This window comes from Barbus barbus (assembly GCF_936440315.1).
Source record: "Barbus barbus genome assembly, chromosome: 9".
NCBI classification, from domain to species: domain Eukaryota; kingdom Metazoa; phylum Chordata; class Actinopteri; order Cypriniformes; family Cyprinidae; genus Barbus; species Barbus barbus.
Genome location: NC_136737.1, coordinates 32,306,190 through 32,329,406, shown reverse-complemented (window position 1 = coordinate 32,329,406; position 23,217 = coordinate 32,306,190). Strand labels below are relative to the sequence as shown.

Sequence of the window (23,217 nt, the reverse complement as noted above, 5' to 3'; positions counted from 1 at the left end):
AAGGCAGCTTTATCCCACAATCCTATGCGTTCTATTCTGTGACAGTTGAGCTAAAAATAAAGATGGGTTCTAAAAGATGCGGTTGGTGGTCAGTTTGTGTATAAATTGATTTTTTTTTTCACTTTTGATGTAATTTCTAGCTAGAATACAATTACAAGCTCGCTTTATTTTGTTGTAGATCATTAAACCTTTATGCTGCCTCAGAAGTCCGTCTGAAATCTGTTTGGTGAGGTGCCTTCGAGCACAAACGCTGCCTGCAAAGTCATCGCCTGATAAGAGAGCGAGACAAGTCATTAGCCTAAAACTCTCGGACACAGCCTAAATCCTACTCTGGAGCAGGTTATCCGTGTAGCGTAAGTTATCATGTTGATGAACAAAGCTGAAACCGATCCACTTTCTTGAGCACAAAAACCAGAGTTTGCTCAAAGTAATCTCAAACTACACAGGTAGCAACTGAAACCAGCTTTATGCAACAGGCCTCTGGTTATTAAGTCTGGCTCTGCTTTCTTGCAAATAAGCAACAGTTTTTTCAATATCATCTAATAAATGAACCATACTGAAACAAGGCTATTAAAAGTACGAGGGATAAAGCCAGGATAAATCTGTCAGTGTTAAAGTCTCAAATATCAGTAAATACATAACATGAAGTTTAGGTTGTACAAGAACAATTCACAGTGCAATAATCTCCAGAAAAGTGCAGAAACATTATTTATCTACTCAGAAACTGATCTCCATAGCCAGAAACGTGTTTGAATGAAGCCTTGTTCAAATCTGATTTTTGTGCATATCTGATTAGAATCCAATCATACCAGAGTTAGTCCAAAAACAGCTTTTACTCAAACCAAGCTGCCAAAACAACACATTTTGCACGTCCTCCTCCTCCTCTTTGTTATGTAATAGTAGGGGCTTCGCAAAATGTACCAAAAATCATATCTGAGTCAGAGGTCCCGGGCCAAAAATGTACAGGAATCAAGCATTCCTGTTAATTTTTGTTACATTTTTATTGAATTTTGTTGATGTTTAAATTACAATATGGGTAACAACATGATTTCTCTGTGTTCAGATTTGACTGTAATCATAATGCAAAAACCATCAGTGATTCTGCTAAATATGCCTCTTAGCAGTGGATACTACTCAGTCTATGATTTTGCTTCATGTTCATATATAGAGAAAGTTCTATACAGTATGTAAATATTCCAGGTAAGCCAAATCTTGGTTTACTGATGTGAATACAATGAGTGGGGAGAGAAATGTCCATGATTGAATGATATACGGCCTTAAAAATTAACATACCAAATGAAACGTTTTTAAGAACCAGAATCTAAAATCATATTAAGATATTATTAATACTTTGGGGGAAAAAAATATTTTTGGCACTCAGACAAGTGTGTTCTATATGCAAGTGTTTTGATAGAGGGAAAGAAAATACATTTCTAGTTTCAACAAAATTTGTTCTTCAGTCATTCCTCTTTAAAAGAAAAAAGTATCAGCTGTATGTAAAATGACCCACATTTGGTTTTTGATGACAGAAAATGTGTACAATTAACTCTTGGAGCCATACTGAGATCCCCATATCTCTGGAACTGAACCATAGAAGATGCCAAAAGAAAAGACTCAGAATCTAAAAGGATATTACAGGCATGCAAACGTTGGGGAAAAAAAGAAAAGGAAAGTCTGTTTTCCATTTTTGAACTCACCGTTAAGCTTTGCAAATAGACTTTTAAGGAAAGATATGTAGGCTACCCAAGAGTAAGATGTAAGAGTTGAGTAAGATCAAAGTGTTAATTTGAACGTGATTTATATATATAAATACATGGACTTGTGTTCTGTAAAGCATCTGTTATTTAAATTGTAATTCAATTATTATGATTTATAATGATGATTATTTCATCTCAGCATAAGTAATAGTAAAAATGCAGTAAAAGTAACAAAAAAAATCTACATGTAAAACTTCATATGTAATTTCCATATGCAAGGATGTTACCCAATAATACTAATATGTCTTTACTGTAAATATAAAAGAGAAAAATAATACCCCTTAACAGGTAAACAACTGCCAATAATTACAGAAGCGCCAACAATAAATCTGAATCATACCTCAGAAGTGACATATTGCAAACCATCACCATTAGTTATATATGGTCTATTTGATGTTTTTCTCATTTCACACAATAATGGCTTTAAATTATCTTGTGGAGGTCATTTCAAATTTGAAGTGTGATAAATTTGTGATTCGTTAGATTAATTAATCGCCACATCATGTAATTAATTAGATGAAAAATTTTAATCGCTTGACAGCCCTAATTCTTTCAGTTCATGCTGTATGTAGATAAAGGTATTTAAAATCCAATAAATGGAAGCAGATTACTGCTATCTGGAGGACAACAAAATAAAGAAAATCGTGTAAAACCATGGTTAGATGGCTGTATAGTTAACATAGTCTCATCCCAACTCGTCACATATTGACGCTTGGTTTTTGCGTCGCTTTTTGACGCTCAAGGTACCCCTTTTCGTCACGTCACTTTTCGACGTGAAGGGAAGGTAATTTTTTTAAATAGGAAACACTTAGCGTATATTAATCATTTTTAAATAAATTATGCCAGTACTTGCATCTGCCTCCTATATCTTGCGTTTTCTTCACAGATGGTAGGTTTAGGGGCAGGGATTGGGTAAGTCATATACATAAAACTATTTTGACTGTTTACATTGAAAAATCACACCCCTACATATATGCAATAATGACAACCTTATGACGATAAAATTCCCAATATCGCGTTAGCATATCGACGCCGAAAAGTTACGCTAAAGGGGTACCTTCCCTTCACGTCGAAAAGTGACGCTAAAGGGGTACCTTGAGCATCAAAAAGCGACGCAAAAACCAAGCGTCAATATGTGACGAGTTGGGATGCACAGTAAATATTATAGGTTCATGCAATCCCTAATTGCGAAGAACAGTGTTTGTAGACATAATAATACTTTTAATAGATATTGCATTTAGATATTTTATTTAAACGTTATCAAAGTCTTCTCTTTGTCAAAGTTTAGATTTTTTCTTTTTTAATGTTTTAATAATATATGGGTAAAACTAATTCTTAAATGCTTTAATTTTTATGGTTATTAACAGTTTTTATTATTATTTTTAATGAATTCATTTTTCCATCTGTCTACATCTCAGGTAGTGTCCTGCACTACCTACACATTCACATAAAATTAATCTTTCAAATACACAATATGACTTCAAATACCAAGAATAGGTTACATTTAAATTATTATGCTCTTAATTTTTAAATATTATAAAAAAATTATCACTTGAAAAAAAAAGTGTCTTTGGAGGACGACTTCTACAGTGACAGTGTCTGACAACTCATGAACTGAACATTCGATCAGCTCCAAATAAATGCTCAGAATGGGCCATTTATTCATTGCATCACTGGCTATGAGTGTATGGGGATCTTCATACTGTTCAAAAAATTTTAAGTTTCACACACACACACACACAGAGAGAGAGAGAGAGCTTCCATATTGCATACTTTGACATTTCCATATTAGTTATATATTACATATTAGTTATAATATATAAATAAATGTTCAGATGTCCTAGTGTAAATGTCCAGATGTTCTAAACCATTCTCTTTGTTGTCTTAATGCTTTGGCAATACAAAATGTATTTTTTGTCATGCCAATAAAGCTATTTGAATTTAAATTAATTTAATTTAATTTAAAATTGAGAGAGAGAGAGAGAGAGAGAGAGAGAGAGAGAGAGAGGGAGAGAGAGAGATCTTTACTTTCACCTTTATCTCCAAACTTGGCCCTAGGAAGCATGGGTTATGATTCAATTTCCGAGTTTATCTTGGACCTCAACTCTGGGCTGCCAACAGTCCCGTTTTAACAAAAACGCCCCGTTTTTGGGCAAGACTTTGCCAAACTATGTGTAAATGAAATCTTATGTAAATCTGACAATATAGAGGCGCACTTCTTGTATTCTTATGGCACACAAAAAGTCCCCCGTTTTACCATAATGGTGGCAGAAAACAAACATAATAAGTACTGTCCGTTTCTTTAGAACAAAAGCCGTTTACAAACAAAAAGCTGAGAGTTTTAGCCTACAACAATCGTGAACTCATCTCGTAAAATAAACAGCTTTTTGTATAAACCTCAGCGCGCGTTCACGACTCGAGCTGAATTAGAGTTTGAGGTCAGACGACTAAAAAATACCTTATGATTACCCGGGTTCATATAATTTCAGTCAGAAAGGGAAGTCTATTCAGTTTTGTTTCGGTGTGTCTGGTGCCTATGACTGTTGTTTCGCGCAGGAATGAGACATTACCTCACCTTCAGTGTGAGATTAGACAAAAGCAACAATACTGTGTCTCAAAAGTTACTCTGTATTAACTGAACAGTTGTATGGGTCTGAATATCAGCATTGCTGTGATTACAAGAGATGTGCTGATTTTAAACAGAACTCTTGCTTGCGTGAATTGCACTTTTCCTAACAATAAGTATAGTTGTTCCGCAGTCTGCGTGTTAACACGCGTGCTGTATTGTGTAGAAATATAATTTCGAATGCAGTAGAATAACTCACCTTCTGTCCGCTCGCGAGCACATCCATTCTGAATCAGAATCAGGCAGGAGGGTCTGCTAGCGCGCGCTCTCAGTGGAGATGAATCAGTGCAGAGCTCCGAGTGCGTTTCTCTGCCTCACTCTGACCCACCGCTTAAAACTACTAGCAATGACCGGAATGAGACATTACATCACCCGTGAATCTGAGATTAACACACTTCAGTCTTTCATGTGTTTCCTCTAAACGCTACACCTAATTATATGGAGAAGCAGCCAAGAGGGCGTCGACCTGAGAACCCATTCAGCACGTCTGACTCAGGAAAATAAATAAATAAAATACAGTCATGCTTCCATGCATGCATTACGAACATTCTGTTCATCCACAAATGTGACCCTGGACCACAAAACTATTCACAAGTGTAATTTTTTTGAAATTGAGATTTATACAGCATCTGAAAGCTGAATAAGCTTTCCATTGCTGTGTGGTTTGTTAGGAGGGGACGATATTTGGCAACTATTTGACAATCTGGAATCTGAGGGTGCAAAAAAATCTAAATATTGAGAAAATCATCTTTAATTGTCTAAATTAAGTTCTTAGCGATGCATATTACTAATCAACAATTAAGTGTTGATATATTTATGGTAGGAAATTTACTAAATATCTTCATGGAACATGATCTTTATTTAATATTCTAATGATTTTTGACATAAAAGAAAACTTGATCATTTTAACCCATACAATGTATTGTTGGCTATTGCTACAAATATACCTGTGCTACCTGTGCTCCAGGGTCACAAATATATATAAACATCATTGGTGTTATTTAAAATATAAAGAGTTAATCATGGTTCAAAAATCATGTTTTTTCGTTGTGCATTTCAGTTAATCTCAATCAAACTGCAGTTGGGTTATTTTTATTAGGTAAAAAAAAACAAAAAAACATGATTTCTGAAAATAAAAAATGGACTTTTTGAAAATAAACTCTTCGATATTATTTTATAAATGAAAAATTAGTATCACCATCTGATATAAGCTACTTTAACAGGTAGCACTAAAGTTCGGCAAATTACATGTATTTTGATCATTCACAATTTAACAGTAAAGAATGTCTAATTATAGGTTAAACTGAATGCCTTAATGATTTCTACTTGATTTGTAATGCCCTGGATGTTCATGGTCCAGAAATGACACATAAATGTCAATGAAACCATAAAGAAATTCATCCACATTTCTATAATAAAAAAAATAATAATAATGTCCATGAAACATCACGGTCTTATTTCTGTTTATACATCCCAAAAGGTCACAGGTAACTATTTTAAAATGGTTTAAACTGCTTTTCAGTATAAAACACCTCAAAAGAAAAGACAAAAATATGTTTCATGTAACTTTTTTTTATATAGAAAAGACATCAAGACCAAAAATCCTCATTTGTGTCATCACCTCATGAGTCTTGAATGTCTTTTTTTCATCTTTGTTCATCTGCACAGGAAGTAACCTTCACATTTCTGCATGACCTTGAGCGATGAATAAAACAAATGATTACTTGTAATGACTACAAGTTTTAGCTGTGAACAGTCTTTACAGTAATCATCTGATACATAAACATACTTCTCATTCTTTCTACAGGCACCGAGTTTTATCCTGAAAGCATTACATGTCTCCGTTTATAAACCGAAAAACACAATGAAAAGAATATAAACTAGCTTACTAGTGTCTCAAAATCAGCAAAATGCACCAAAGCAAGGTGAGTCCTGGTCTAATTGTCAGTAATAGGGAACACAATGCAGACAGAGGGAAGTAAAAACAGCACTTGACGGGTCAGAAATGTGCGATGCATCATGTCAGCCGGAGATCATCTACTATAAATGTGATTTTTCCTGCGGCAGCACTCTCTCAAACACCACAGTCAGTAACTTGCATACTTCAGATTCTTCACAAATAACACCATTCCCATCATGCTGATTAAGCACAGCGGTCGATTCTCCTGTCATCCAGCATGCTCGGGCACTTCGTGAGGGGCTTAAAGGGTGCTTCACATGATGATCCGCGGCTCAGGAACAGAGTCTGTGATGGATTTATGAGGCAGGACATTGGCACCGTTGATGTAGAGTTCATCGTTCACGATCACGTCTTCACCCAGAACCGTAACGTTCTCCATCCGCACCTGACCAACACAATCATCATCACACAAATCACACAGAACAGCCTTCCACAAGAATAAATCCCATTCACACACTCCAACTTATCCACATTTTTGATTTCATTTCATCATTCACAATGCTTTATAAGATGAGTAGTGGTTAGTAAAAAAGTAATATTTGTAAAACATTTATTTCATACTAAGTATAGTTCAAATCTATTAACATATTTGAGACAGATAACTCAAGACTTACGGATATAAAAATTATAATTAGTGCTGTCAAACGGCGATTAATCGCATCCAAAATAAAAGTTTTTGTTTACAGAATATATGTATGTGTACTGTGTATATTTATTATGTTTATATAAATACACACACATGCATGTATACATTTTGAAAATATTTACATGTGTATATTTAGATTCATATAATTTATATTATATATAAATATATTTAATATATAAACATAATATTTTTCTTAGAAATTAAAAATACATGCATGTGTGTGTATTTATATATACACAGTACACACGTATATTCTGTATACAAAAACTTTAAATTTTGGATGCGATTAATCGCGATTAATCGTTTGACAGCACTAATTATAATTAAACATTACTTGTGCACAATGCACATTTCTCAATTTTAAGCTAAAATGTGTTTTAATGTCCCTTTTGATGAGGATTGTATGATCTTTGAATAATATCGGTCTTTAAATGCAAAATATTTAAAGTGTACCTGAAGTATACTTGCAGTAGTTACACTTTAGCACAATCATATATACTAAGTATATCTTTAATTGGACTTAATGCACTTTAATTCTTCGGAAGTATAGTGCTTAAGTACAAAATTAGTTGTTCCAATTCAGCAGACTTTAAGTATCCCAGTTTAGTATACTGAAAGTAACAACTGCAGTGTATTTTAATATGTACATAAACATGAAAATGTATTTGTAGTATACTTAGCATGAAATAAATGCATTTCAAATACATTTAAGTATATTTATTTTTTACTAGGGTACTTTTATGCTTTGAATTGAAGTCTTTAATATTGTCATTCATAAAAGAACTCCTTCGTAATTGCTATGAAGGAAATAAATGAAAAGGTGGTGCTCTATTAGCAGTGAAACTCACCCACTGCCCCACTGAAGAGCTCCATCCCACAATGCAGGACTCCAGCCAGGAGTGGGAGCGTATGTGCGCCCCCTTCAGGACGGTACAGCGCTTCACTCTCACACCATCCTCCAGAACCACTCCGGCCCCGATCGTCACATTGGGCCCGATGGTACAGTTTTCACCGATCACCGCCGTTGGGTCCTGGGTTGAGGTTACATTGTGTCATATATTTTTAGTACATATTCTGCTTACAATATATTTATAGGCACAGTATATGAGGACAGGAGAAATACAAAGCATGTTTCATGTTTACTGAACATTACAGAAAATATCAAGTGGCTTTAAACATTATCCATTTTTTAGATTGAGTAAAAGACAAAATTCCTTCTTTAGTCATGTTTTTAGTTCATAGGACCTCAGACACTTTTTGTGCCTAATTATGGATCTCCACTGTGGCAAATACTTCCTGAAAAAAGTTTTTAGCCCGATTTTTTTATTTTTTTTAGAAATAGTCCTCAGTTCTTCATTTAATACATACTAATGAAAAAGAAAATTCAAGGAGAATTTTAGAAATTCCTGCTCAGAACCAATTACTTATTTAATAATGTGAGCATATCGTCAACTTTCCATTCTTCTGAAAGACTCAGAAGCATGACTATGCTGTATGTTACCAGACACTGTTGTCAAGAGTTGCAATGTTATTAAAATGCACTTTTAACACACAGTTGTGTAGATTTTTGTCTTTCCCCATTCAAGTAAACAGAAGCTCTACTTGCTGGGAATAGCTCTTACAAATATGGATATCAAAGGAGCAGACTTGCTTTAAATGGATGTTACAAAACTTTACAAATGTGTAAAGTAATTTTATTTTGGGCTACTACCTTGTGTTCACAGGCTACATATTGAATATCAACAGGACCAAATAAGAAGTAAAAGGTGAATGTTGACATAAAGAGTGAAAACCGTGTCTCACCACGAGAACGTTTCCGAGGAAGCCTGGCCCGGTGCGGAGCCGCTCGGGCGCCTGCTGCCGAACAAACTGCAGGTACATGCACATGCCTGTCAGGAAGTCTTTGGGCTGGCCGATGTCCATCCAGAAACCTGAAACACACACAGTTAACAAAACAACTGTAACTGTAAGTTTAGTAACTATATGATGCATATCACAACTGGAATGTGTCACGGAGAAACAGTGTTTGATGGAAAATCTAAATGTCAAACAGCAATGAAAAACGTGTTAGTTGGAGTGAAGAAGAGGCTGTATTATATAAGACAAACTAGATGGTACAGTTTTCTATATGTATACCCAACTGAGGCAAACAGCAAAGTAAGCTCTTATTTAAAAAGGTTGTGTTCTGCACTCATCCAATTAATGATACTGATAAAGCAAATACGCAAAAAAAGCCAGGATTTAGTTTGCCTAAGGTTTAAGTGAGTTGGGATTAGCAGTTAAAAGTGTAAACGACCAATCTGATTATTTAGGCGAACTGTACAAATTTATACAAATAAACCTGTAAATAAAACAGGTATATATATATATATATATATATATATATATATATATACTGCCGATCAGAAAGATTTTTAAGGGAGTCTCTTCTGCTCATCAAGGCAAACTATTTTTTTTTTTAAACCTGTGATATATTTTTCTTTGATTCTTTGATGAATGAAAAGTTAAAAAGAACAGCATTTATTCAAAATAAATTTATTTTCTAACAATATAAGTCTTTACTATCACTATTTATCCATTTTTAACACATCCTTGCTGAATAGAAGTATTAATTCCTCAACGAAAAAAAAGACCTCCAAACTTTTGAATAGTAGTGTAACACAACATTTCTATTTTGAATAAGCACTGTTCTTTGTACCGTTTTATTTGTGATAACTATATGAATGTATGATTGTATTGGATTAGTCCTAATCAGACGTGTCAGGTGAGAGCTGTGTGATGCTTCACCTTGCAGCTCCATGGCATAAAGGTGTCTCTCCTCCGCCATCACAGGAAAGATCTCCTTCTCAATGGAAGTGGGTCGCAACTGAGTGCAAAATACAGAAAACGCTTAAAAATTTCAGCAAAATGAAAACAAATTAAATGTGCTGTAAGCAAATATTTATGGAATAGTATAAAAAAATCAGCCCTACTCTCTGAAAGATATCCCTAGCATAACTGACCTGAGATACTGCATCACATAAATCTGTCACAGCCCTAGTCTCTGTGAGCAGTACCTCAACATCAGGCCACACTGATCCCCTTTACAGAGCCAATCAGAGAAGCTGTCTGTCAACATCTACATTTAAATGCACACATTTATACATTTGGCATTCATAAATGGTATGAATGCATTCACACTGCAACTACAAAATTCTGAAGAGATTTTTTTTTTTTTTTTTAAATAACACGTAAAGTAGAATGATACTTTACTAAAAGTCGCTATGCAATAGAAATATGTATTTTCTAAATAGATGTTATTGATTTATTATGAACAATTCGTCCATGCATATGTTTCATTTAAAAAATTCTTTTTGACATTTAAAAAAAAAAAAAAAAAAAAAAATCGGACTTTTCTCTGATGACATATGGTCCAGTGTGTTGGTCTTCTAATCATTTAGTAGATTTTAACCGAGGGAGACATTTTTCTCATCAACACTGAGCCTTTACTTAAAGTAATTTTATACTGTACTACAGTTAAAACTGTAATTCAATTTTTTTTTATGTAAATCACAATAAATGCAGTACAATGAGAATGAGATTTTTCACATTGTGGTAATTAGATTTTGAGGGGAGATATATACCTAACTGTCACAACGCAAATAATGTACCATAGGTTGTTTCCTATAAGCAATATGTATTGATTGCAGTCAAAAATGTAATATTTTTGAAAATTCCATATAAAATGACAGTGTTGTTCTGAGATGGTGTTTGCGTCAGTCCTGACCTGGATTCTTCTCAGCATGGCAGGGCTGAAGATGTACATCCCGGCATTGATTTTGTTGGAGACAAACACTTGCGGCTTCTCCACAAAGCGGTGTATTCGTCCAGAATCTCCTTCATACACCACCACACCATACTTAGATGGCTCTTCCACTTTTGTCACCTGAAACATCAGCCAGATAACCCCAGTAAATAACAGGTGACTAATGTTGGGTGAAATACTCCTTCAGAGATGAGAGAGAGTCAGAAATCTACAGAAATTTATCAGGTTAGGATCTAAAAATGTACTTGTTTTATACAGTGCCTTGAAAGTAGTTGTAAGACTTTGGGGTTGAGTCATATTTCAGCATTGCATAATTTAAATCTCAGACAGTGAGACCATACAGTGGTTTCCACAACATTTGGGATTTCCAAAGAAAGTGTGTTTCTTACGACAATGGTGCCCTCTCTGCCGTGCTGCTGGTGGAACTTCAGCATGTCATCGAAGGGAAAATCGCAGATGACGTCACTGTTGAGAACGAAGAAAGGCTCCTCGTTATCGGTCAGCAGCTCTCGTGCCAAAGCCAGAGGACCAGCTGAGAGAAAAACATCAGATTTACAGCTTCACATTGGCTGTGTTTGTGCATTTAACCCTCTGGTGCTCCTCATTTGGGAGTCACACCTGTGATCTTCACAGTCAAAAGTGACCGGACACATAAAATTTTATCCCAGTAAAATCAATGTAATATAATTTTGTTCAATAATATTTTTTCTTTTGTATCTTGAGATAAAATTCATGGCACTATTTAATATTTATGCAATAATTATGATCAATTTCTGCCCATTGAAAATAATACAAATTTTAAAATATATATATTTTTATATTACTTTTCAATTATGGCAGTATTTCATGTTAAAATCAAAGTCAATGCCTTTAAAATACAATTTTTGAAGTCAGATTAGTGCCACCTGGTGGGAGTAAAATATGAAAATCATCTGCAATTCTATGGTTTAGCCACTAGATTCCTATATAGCTCTAAATAAAATGCCTATTAATTCTCTAATTGGTTTTAGACATAAATACTTATTTTTATAAAGTTGTGGGTTTGGATATGTGTTTAGACATTCTCAAAGACAACTTTTTGTAAAGGTTTAGATTTTCTTTGGTTTGAAATGTTGATTTGAAGCGTCAGTTTTTGAATTACTATTACTACAGTCAAACCTGAACACAGAGAAAGCATTTTGTTACACAAAACATTAAAATTCTATAAAAATGTAACAAATTAACAGAAATGTTTTATCAGAGCTTAATCCTTCTGGGTCTGATCTGATTTAAACCTCTTATTTCAGTTTTCTGACTCTTTTTGGCTATATGGTTATAGCCATACCAATTCATTAGTGTGTATAATTGTGTGTGTGTGTCTGTTTTGCACTCTTGATGTTTTAGAGTGTAGCCCCTTCTTTTGCTGTCCACTTTTTTACTGCATTGTAGTTGAATTATTGCTTTTATTTGACATATTTGCTGTTTTGCACTCTTGATGTTTTAGAGTTTCCCATTAAATGCTGTGTATTTTTTGTTGTGTCAGATTTGTAGATTGTACATTTTCTGAATTCTCAGAATTTTTGTGTCGATTTCCCATTCATTTCCTATGGTCGGTCATTTTGACCCATGACCACAAGTGTGACTATTTTTTTTTTTTTACAACCACTTAGCCTGCTCAAATCATGCCCTCAATTTTTTGTGTGTTCACGTTCCAAATGCCATAAAAGTCACCAAGTTTCATACCATTGTGATTTTTACAAATTCAAAACAGATAATGTTTCAGTCAAAAGTGACCGAAGAGTACCTTAAAGCGATATTAAAATGTTCACCTACCTGTGCCTAGAGGTTCCTTCTCATGTGAAAGGGAGATTTTTATTCCAAGCTGTGCAAATCACAAATAAGAGCATATGACTTTGATATTCACCATATAACAACACAATAAACGAGTCAAACGCAGCAAGCATACCCTCTGCTCCTGAGCTCTCATCTCTCGCTCCAACAGCTCAGACATGTAGCTCACGGCCAAAATCACATGACTGACTCCGGCCTGACCACAGAGACACAAACATCAACATTATAAGGCTGCAAATCAATCAGAACAAAGCACAAATGCAGGGAGAGGTGTCCTCCTGAGCTACCTTGACCAGAGCCTCCACCTGATGCAGCAGGATGGGTTTGTTGCAGAACTCAACCAGAGGTTTGGGCACAGTGAGCGTGAGCGGCCGTAACCTCGTGCCATAGCCGCCAACCAGGATCAGAGCTTTCATTGTGGGTCACTGGAGCGGGACGCGGTCAGATGGGCATCAGGTGTAAGTATTTATACACGGTGCCTGAGAAACAAAATGACAAACATCTGCAACAACCCTCAGGGCTTCAGACACAATGGAAAATATTTGACACCTTCTTTATGTCCCATGAGAACACACCCACACCTGTAGTACCTGAAAACCCCCTCTCTAGCAACAAACCTGCCTGATATTTCATCCGTCCAGTCAAGTATGGACACACAAACACATTCTAACACAACTGGAAACGATGCACGGACAAATCTTAAACAAATCATCTCATATTTAATTGGTCTAAAGTAGTTTTGAACTCTCAGGACTATTCTGGGATGTGTTTCTGAACAGTATTGAAGAAGTTCACATGTATTCTGGACACTTGTTGGCTGCTTTTCCTTCACTATCAACTCCAACTCATTCTTTTATTTTGGTATGATGCTAATAATAAATCATATTTTATTTTTGTCATTCATTTTGTATTATACTTTGTTCATAAGTAAAGTTATTTACAAGCATTTAACTATGTAAAAATTATAAAATATTAATACCCTAACACAAATACAATATAATTTAACCGATACAATTGAACAATTATTATTATTATCAGTAGATATCGATGTTTTCAACACACTACTGTCCTGTAGAGTCTATGTTTCATATATGATTTAATGATAAACTCACCCAGTGAACTGATTCACCTGCTGCACTGGTTTGGTTTGATTATTACTATCCACAGAACACAGGCGATGGTTTTAAAGTCTGTTGTTTATATCTGACAGACAGATCTGTGTTATTCTGTAATGAAGACAGGTCAGTTCAGTTCCGTGCAGTGATGACGAGCCAGCCGGGAGGGCGGGGCCTCCAGAGCGTCGCGGGTCAGCGGACTGTACCACTATTGCGAGGGACTCAACGGACATCTGCCTTACATTACTGAAGACTTTACGTCTTGCCAACATCTTTTAAACGATCGAAGAGTATCTTATATGTACTTATATTATGACATAATATTTTATGACGCTAATTATAAACAGAATAACGGATTAACAGTTAATATTGGCTATGGTCCCCCCCAATTAATATGATTAATATGACACACGCGACCTCATGGACCAATCATTTCATAACAACGTGGCGCGGAAGTGAATAAGAGCCGAATCAAAAATCATTCCATAAGAAAAGTCAAGCTTTTTTTATTATTATTATTATTATTATTTCATTTTCTTTTTTTATTATTATTATTTTGTATTTTTGTACTGTAACTGCTTTTAATTTTTTGACAATGTTCATAATAAAAAAGAAAAAGAAAAAGTCAAGCAGCTTTATTTATATTATGTAAAATACAGGAATACTGTGTTTTAATTATACTGGTGCGTCAGTATTGTTTTGTTTTGTTTACACACGCCATGTAAAGAACACGTGACCGGCTGAATGCTATTTACTATTTTGTAATTCTACACTATTGACTTGAGAGCACGGAGAACATAACTAGAAATGACTTGAGCTGGATGATAACACTTCTATCTCCTGTAGAGCTGCTTTAGAGCTCAATCCTCTTCACTTCATAACTGATTAATTTTGTGTTCACGGTCAAAACTGGCTTGTTATTATAAACAGAATTGGGAGACTTCCCCTCCAGTGTCCAGCAGATGTCACCTGAACTCTAACCTAGACATCTAACTTGACTCACCTAATACTCCCTCACTCGATTAGTGTATTTAATAATGCTATAAACTACATTTAGAATGAATTCTGCATGCAATAAATGCTGCTTTGCACATTTTCTGTTTGATTATCTGCTTCCATGATTTCTGTGAGTACTCCATGAGTTTAAGGACTCCATAAAGACAGGTTTAATGCATGTGTTGATCAGTCAGAGCAAGATTTGGACCTTTTAAAAGGACATGCTTGCAGCAGTGGACTTGTAGTTACTGTATGTTAAACACGAGAAACAAATGCTAAATTAAACCCAAACAAAAATACATTCAGCGAGCTTTATACAGTGTGTGCTTTAAAATAATAAGCTTCTTTGTATAGACATATAACACACAAATGATTGTTTGTGTGTTACTGAAAAAACAAAAAGGCACTTTCAAACCTTGTGCTTAAATGAGAATATTAACAGGAACGTTGGAAATGTGAACATGTAAAACACATCTTGGAAAAAAATGAAGTAAAATGTTCAAGTTGTTCGATTTCTTCTTAAAGATAGAGTAATTAAATCTGACCCGGTGCAAAACTGAAGGAAGAGGGGCAGGTGTTGTTTTTCTCATACTCTCTTTCTGTATTACAGTCAATCTGAGAAAGCAGTCCATATTCTTGCCCCAGTTGTGGGGTACAATTGCCTCTTTGAATAATATTATATTTTGTGCTATGACAACTAAATTAGCTTGTAAATGTATATGTATTTCTCTACATTACACATTGACTGATGCATCATCATCCTGCACATGCTGAACTATTGTCTAAATATATTACAATTTAACAGTTAATGCACATTATTGTTAAGGGGCATTTTCCCAACATACTGGAGCAGATTTGATCTCATGTCAACAACGAACAAGTAATCAGTTTCTGTTGTGATTGGTGCAATCTCTTGCTTTGTTTAGTTTTTTGTTTTTTGCTGTCATTGCTATTCCCTCAGGAAAAGCATATTTGTGTTAGTGGGTTTCATTAATATCATGTCTTGGTTATTTGACATTGTCGAAATGAATCAGTTGTTCAGTTAAATTATCTAATATATAATGAGAAATTCGGTAACACTTTATTTTAGGGTCTCTTAACTAGTTGCTTATTATCATGCATATTACTAGAATATTAGCCATTTATTAGTAGTAATTAAGCACATATTAATGCCTTATTCTACATCCCTAATCCTACCCACTACCTAAACTTAACAACTACCTTAATATGAATAAGCAGCAAATTAGGAGTTTATTGAGGGAAAAGTCGAAGTTAATAGTGCATAAATTCTAAAGTGCTACCAGAAATTCTTTAAGTTTTGGCAGGTATGTTAATGGATCTATTTCTATTATTTATTTTGTTCTTGTAATTTTGTACAGTACACAGAACTCCTATTTCTGTCATGATAATTATCATGGTAATGCACATTGCACACTCTGTATACTATGCCTATGTATGCTGCTTTGATTGGTGTTTTTTATTTTGGATTTACAATTTCTGTAGAGCACAATGGTCAGTGACTGTGGTTTATAGTGCTATATAAATAAACTAGCGCTGTCAAATAATTAATCATGATTAATCCAGAGGCAGACAGTAGTAAGAGTGTTTTCCTTTAGAAAACCTTACTTCACTACATTCAAAAGCATGTTATTTTACTTTTTACTGCACTACTCTATATATTAAATATAATTTAATACTTAATTACATTAGAAATCTATTACTTTCTTACTTTTACTCAAGTAAGATTTACATGAGTACAAGAAAGTACTAAATTTTTTATGTTCTAAAGTATTAAAGGTAAAACCAACAACTTTTATTTATGAAATGTAGTGCAGTAAAAAGTACGACATTATGCTTTGGAATGTAGTAAAGTAAAAGTTTTCCAAAGACAAACACTCTTAGTTTTTAAATGTACTTGAGTAAAGTAAAAATACTTCACTACTGTCCACCTCTGGATTAATCGCATGCAAAATAAAAGTTTTTGTTTACATAATATATGTGTGTGTACTGTGTATATTTATTATTTATAGATAAATAACCACACATGCATATGTGTCAGAAAAATATGTTGTTTGTATATTAAATATATTTATATATAATAAATATACACAGTGCACACACAGATATTATGTAAACAAAACTTTTACTTTGGATGCAATTAATCGTTTGACAGCACTAAAATAAACTAATGTGTTTGGTCTTGGTGGAATAGATTTGCTACTATCAATACATCCACAGACATACTGCTGTGAGCATGCAAGAAATACTGCTGCTGCACATATAACACATATGAATAACCCCCATACATGATCACCCCGCAGCAGAGCTATACAGGTGGAGCTGGGGAGGTGGAGGGTTTCTACAGCTAACACTAGCCAAGTATTTGAATGCTGAGCTGCAAGCTCATTGGCTGCTGATGTAAAAATAACCCAATCAGCTGCAACCTGTGAATAATGATGTGAATAATGTCAGATTGAGTTTGACCTATCTAGAGTTTCATAACAAAATTAAGGAAGTGTCTTACAAAATACTTCATAGAATTTATCCTGCTAAGCATGTTTTGGAAAGATTTAAGCTTAATATTTTGTGAATGTGACCTGTGAATTTGGTGGTCAAGAAAAATAAACTATTGTGCATTTTTCTTTCATTGTATTTACTTCCTTTAGAAGGATTTGGAATTCTATATTAACAGAAAAATGGTGTGTATGATAGAAATTTGTATATTTGATGTACTTTTTTATACAGAAAACAAAAATTTGAATTGCAAAGAACAACATATTAAACATTTGTTTATTTTGTTAGGAAAATTACATATACATAAGAAGAAGTGGGCTCAATGTAAACCAAATTTTGCACATTTTATAAATGGCTTTAAATTACATGTAAATCTCTTGGAACAAACAAAAAAGCATTGAAAACATGCAATGCTCTGAAAGCATTGAAATTTATGTAATTTCTTTATTTATTTATTTGTTACCTCTCTCTCTCTGGCAGAAAATGTTAATTTGATCAGGTGAACATGTCGCAATCAATAAAGCATTAAACAAATCTAGAGTTTCATGACAGAGCTTTGTATTTAAACTTGTGGCTTGAATGTTTGTGGTTGTTCCTTCTGCTTTATTCGGTCAAATCAAAACAACAAAATATTAAAGAGACCAAGACAACATTTCTTAAATAAACAATTTATAGCTCACATTCAAAGTTGTCATATAATTTTTTTCTTAAAAAAATACCCATCCATGCAACAACAATAAAGATAAAAGGATCATTTTCTGTCTTTTTATGCCAAATCTATGAATCTGTGTTCCTCTCTCACGCGTCGACACAAATGAAAGCTACACTTTAATCAACGACGCCAACATGTTAGTGCTCTTAAACGTAACTTGAGTACACGGCTCATTTATTGTAAGGGCAACACATCACAGATGTGGCATTTCCCTTCAGCGATTACAGAAATGATCGGATGACTTTGTTAAACAAACACTCCTGGGTATCCCAGTTATGGCTATTGACCAAAATCACACGTCTAAATACAGACACATCCCAATGGCACAACTCCGCATAGATGCCATGTTTTATAATGTTGATTTATTATTTATACACGTGATCAAAGTCAATAAATGTAGGAATAAGACGAATCAATGAGGTTAATATATTTGCTCAACTGCTACTATGGGCAGATATACAATGTCTGTTTCCCAGAGAATGGAGAAAGTGTCCATTTTTGAGTAAAAGCATGTGCAATAAATGCTTCATCTAGACAGAGAACATGCTGAAGGCGTCATGATGAGGAGACGATCTCCACTCGACTGCTGACGGGACTCACGAGAACAAACCTAGGAACGAATCTTGCTACATTTGCTGATGGTGGGCAGAATGTCACTGCGTACGCTCTCAGAAAAATAGGTACAATCGCTGCCACTGTGGCGGTACCCTTTGAAAAGGCAACTAATATATACTATTCAGATAATAATTTGTACACTTTAGGTTACAAATCTGTACATTTAAGGTACTAAAATGCACCTTTTATTGGTAAGTAAAGTACAAAGGTGTACTTTGGAAAGGATACTGTCCCAGTGTCAGCATTGTACCTTGTTTTTTTTCTTCAGAGTGTATTGGTGTAATTAAAAGACAACCCTTTGAAATAACTCTGAAACAATAAACAAAACAAAAAAAGAAACAAAAATAAAAATCATGCTCTTGTAATGTGTTTATAATAATTTACAGTGCAGATGTTAGTGAGCACTAACTAAAATAAGCTTCTTAATCAGTCGGTTTATGTTGTTTTTCAACAAAAATATCTAAATATGCCTAAAACAAAAAAATTGGGAAATTGTTTAAAATATTAAGACTTGTTTTTTTCTCTCTTTTTTTTTTTTTTGCTTAAATTAAGATAAAAAATTAAATCTGTAAACAAGTGTTAATACCTTACACAATTTAGCTTTTCAGGATGATTTGTTTTGTTTTAAGGATGTTTAAATATTTTGACAGATTAAGAAAATTATATATTTATACATATATATATAGATTTTACAGTGAAGCTTTTCTCTGCAATAATAACCACGTTACTGACAGGGATAGACTTTGTAACACAAGGGTAATCTAAATTCAAGACTACAAATACACTATCCCACCAAAACCCCTACGACTGCTAAATCACAGAGGGGGACCAACAAAAATGTCAAAACTTTAACATGTAATGATTGCTTTAAATGTACAGAGTAAGATAGCTACCAAAATGCCCAAAATATAACAACAATAAAATAAAAAAAAGCATCATCTGACCGCTTAAATAGGCTCACATAGCTAAGCTGTGAATTCAACTATTGCCAAAAGGCCAGATTCATCCTCTTGTCATCAGAGACGAGTGGTTTCAAATTTTCTTTAAATGCCCTCTACTCCTACAGTAAAGCTTTGACCATCTGCTCTGAGCTAAATTTGCTCCCTTTTACACTCCTGGAGAAATACCGAGTGTTTATACAGAGAACGTATTTCACACTCCCTCACCCCAAAAAAATTAAAATCACAAGAAAAACAACATTGCATGAAAATTAGTGCTGTCAAACGATTAATCGCATGCAAAATAAAGGTTTCTGTTTACATAATATATGTGTGTGTACTGTGTATATTTATTAAGCATATGTAAATACAAACACATGCATGTATATATATAATAAAAATATGTTATGTTTACATATTAAATATATTTATATATAATATAAATTATAGGAATATAAATATATACATTAAATATTTTCAAAATATGTACATGCATGTGTTTGTATTTACATAAACATAATAAATACACACAGCACACACACACACATACATTGTGTAAACAAAAACATTTATTTTGGATGCGATTAATCGTTTGACAGCACTAATGAAAATATTTTTTAAACCTTCAAGATTTTTTTGTACGGTGACATTATTTTTATAACTAAGCATATCTTCCCTATCATTCTCATTAGTACAGTATGTTGTGAACAAATAATAATACAGCATTTAAGTTGCAAAATACAGTTCCCAATGGAAGAATGTGTGTCTGGATAAAATGTCCTGCATTATAATAAGAAGAACTTGGGGGAGAAATGGTTTCAGGCTAAATTTAATGTCACAAAAATCTTAAAGGTCCTAAAAACAGGCTTTGCTTATGCAATATAAGATTTTTATTTTTTTGATTTCGGGGTGAAATGTGACCTGGACTTTTCTTCTCGAGATTCACGCACACATGCACACACGCACACACGCACGCACGCACGCACACGCACACACACACACAGACACAGAGACATGCTTTCTCTCTCTTTAGCAATGCCACACTCTAAGAGAGACCCTGACAGCTGACACAGCCTGAGTTCATGGTTCATTCCTGCAGTGCTTCAGCGGGCCACATGGTGGCGATGAATCCATGTGACTATCAAGCTGAAACCATCTTCTGTTGAGGGGAAGCTAGGAGCCATTTCTGTCCTGACAGCAGACAAGAACCTTCATAGGTAGAGGTCACCTCCATTTCTTGTGTACACCCATCCCTCATGGTTCAAATACGGAAAACACACCTTTAGGTTTGTGTCAATGTGCAATCTTTACAAACATCTTTGTTTTTCTATGAAAACATCAACAGGAAGTTGCTGGGCGGAGCTACTGGTTCTCATTGCGGATTTCCTGCAGTATGTTGATGAGGCTCTCCAGTCCGAACACGTATCCGCGGTCAGGTCCGTCGTGGACGGTTTGGTCATCACGGAAGCCTTTGAAGGTGCTGTGGGCGAAGTCGATCATGCGCACATCCACGCTCAGCATCTGCGGAGGCGTGTGGGGCTCTGAGGCCGGCGGGTTCTCCACACAGCCCTGCTTCTCCGGCTCCGAGGCCCTTGGCCAGCCAGCGTCCACAGACTCGGGGTCCTTGCCCTCGTATATGATGAGCAGCGAGCTGGAGTAGAAGCGGTACGAGGCCTGGCGCTCCAGCACAGTCTTCAGGCTGCATAGTTTGCTCAGGATGGGCTCGAAAAGGTCTTTGCGCAGCTGCGTCCCGTTGTGCATGAACTGAAAGAGTGCATGTCGAAATCCCTCGATAGAAAGACTGCGGCCGTAGTACTTGTTCCTGCATAGATAGTGACCGGTGTCCATCTGGTAGACCTGCAGACCAAACACAGGAGACACACGGGGGGCTTGAATGATTGGGAAAACAACATGTGAGGAAAGACAGTCAAGATAAATAAATCGCCTGTTAAATTCAGTCAAGGCCTGATTATGCTGTCTTCAAGCCTTTCTTTGGCTTTTGCTTTCAGCCACCGAGGCTACTCAATGTAACCTTTGATTAAAAAAACAGTCTTCTCAATAACATTTTGTTTGTGTCTTTACCCAGATACGCTTTGATCAATCTATGGACAGAAATGAAATCCTTCTGTTTTAGTCCCTATTGTTCACACCTCAGTTTTGAAAAAGACTTAAGAAATGTTATGCCATTCCTATACAGGTCAATACTGTATATTCATATCAATCACTTTCTCAACCTGCAGGCTTGCATCTGTGAGAAAAAATGCATGCTTAAAAAGAGACTAGTTAATAGCGAGAACTGGTCCCTAAACTAAACTGAGTAAAAGCAAAGTAATAAAATAAAAAGTTATGATTACTTTTTACTTGATGGTTACACCATATGACATTTACATTGCATTTACAGTCATTCCAGTTTTTTTAACAGTTGCTAAGATGCATTTCTCAGTACTTTGTTCACTTTTTCAGCTTTGCACATCAGTTGATTTCACAACCAAAAATGCACTAAAACTACCAAAACACTTCATACATGCTTCATTAGCAAAGGCTGTCACCCAACAAACACTCGTAAAACAAGGACCTAAAAACACTAACAAGTAGCATTACAGAATGTTGTCTTTTGTGAAATTTCTTTACAAAACAAGAATGACATCTCTCTACTCTTTAGAATTCACTACAATATAAGTTGCATCCATATTTACAATACAGTATGAAATTATTCCAAAGTTGCCCTCTTGTAAAGATGGTAATGAAATTGAAAAGCTTTAGACTTGGTTTATATTTCAATATGGTTTATAGCTATATAGAGTTTTGGCAGTGGCTGTGTCTAAATGAGAAAAACAAGTCATCTAATTTAAAAGATGTAGCCACTGAATGCCAAAGCAAATGATACATGTTCCACAGTTTAGCCACATAGATGCTGTTGAGCTCACTGTGTGTGGAGAGCTTTGAAAAGTGGCTTAAGTGTTGAGAAATGAGTCGTAGCGATAAAAAAAACCCCAAACTTGGCACATGATTTTTTTATTTTTTCCCTTTCTTTATCATGGACACTTATAGTATTTGTCATTTATCCATCTGTGTGTATACAAGCAATCTCAGGCTCTGGCTGGACACCTTGCTTTATTACACTTAGTGCTGATAAAAGTGAAATATTACTTGTTGGCTTCAAAACACAACCATATTTTGGACATTGATTATGTTGCATCAACTAGTGCTATGACAGTGACAAAAATCATAAATGTTGACTATTAAGTGAGCAAATATCTGCCAGCGGGGTAAGAAAAATAAATAGTGCCATCAAACAATTAATCGCATCCAAAATAAAAGTTTTTGTTTATATGTAATATGTATGTGTACTGTGTATATTTATTATGTATATAATAAATACAAACACATGCATGTATATATTTAAGAAAAATATGTTATGTTTATATATTAAATATATTTATATATAATATAACATAAGAATATAAATATATAAATTTAAATATTTTCAAAATATATACTGTATGCGTGTGTATTTATATATACATAATAAATATACAGAGTACACATACATATTATATAAACAAAAACTTTTATTTTGGATGCGATTAATCGTTTGACAGCATAAAAAATAAACTTAATAAAAGTTAATAAATAAATAAAATTCAAAGGAAAAACAAGTCTATTTTTCTTACGCAATTTGCAGATTTTATTCTTCTTGTTT

General features: G+C 34.6%; 3 protein-coding genes across 4 annotated transcripts in view; all 3 read right to left on the bottom strand.

The window, feature by feature from the left end:
- Positions 1-4,843, bottom strand: part of lmcd1 (LIM and cysteine-rich domains 1) — a 46,004-nt gene extending 41,161 nt beyond the window's left edge. Inside the window, exon 1 of the mRNA XM_079425870.1 lies at positions 4,583-4,843. Coding sequence (XP_079281996.1) covers positions 4,583-4,609 — 27 coding nt within the window. The 5' untranslated portion in view covers positions 4,610-4,843. The remainder of the gene's footprint in view (positions 1-4,582) is intronic.
- A 385-nt stretch (positions 4,844-5,228) lies between these two features.
- Positions 5,229-13,889, bottom strand: gmppb (GDP-mannose pyrophosphorylase B). Its single transcript, XM_079424735.1, has 10 exons — positions 13,737-13,889; positions 12,912-13,103; positions 12,740-12,820; positions 12,607-12,655; positions 11,184-11,326; positions 10,756-10,914; positions 9,777-9,855; positions 8,793-8,920; positions 7,838-8,020; positions 5,229-6,728 (listed from the first exon to the last, which is right to left on the bottom strand). Exons 2-10 carry the CDS (start codon positions 13,038-13,040, stop codon positions 6,597-6,599), a joined length of 1,083 nt encoding a protein of 360 aa, XP_079280861.1. The 5' UTR covers positions 13,041-13,103; positions 13,737-13,889; the 3' UTR covers positions 5,229-6,596.
- Positions 13,890-20,152: 6,263 nt separating this feature from the next.
- The window catches only part of ip6k1 (inositol hexakisphosphate kinase 1), a 37,983-nt gene continuing 34,918 nt past the window's right edge, over positions 20,153-23,217 (bottom strand). For both annotated transcript variants that reach the window (XM_079425603.1, XM_079425604.1), the window contains exon 6: positions 20,153-21,371. In XM_079425603.1, the coding sequence (XP_079281729.1) occupies positions 20,877-21,371 (495 nt within the window). In that variant the 3' untranslated portion in view covers positions 20,153-20,876. The remainder of the gene's footprint in view (positions 21,372-23,217) is intronic.

Excerpts from the sequence above, each read along its gene's own strand:
- gmppb (XM_079424735.1), bottom strand. The coding sequence starts at position 13,040 with ATGAAAGCTCTGATCCTGGTTGGCGGCTATGGCACGAGGTTACGGCCG. Across the intron at positions 8,021-8,792 it reads TCCTCGGAAACGTTCTCGTG|GACCCAACGGCGGTGATCGG; the intron begins GTGAGACACGGT and ends ACCTCAACCCAG. Across the intron at positions 6,729-7,837 it reads GCTCTTCAGTGGGGCAGTGG|GTGCGGATGGAGAACGTTAC; the intron begins GTGAGTTTCACT and ends TGTGTTGGTCAG.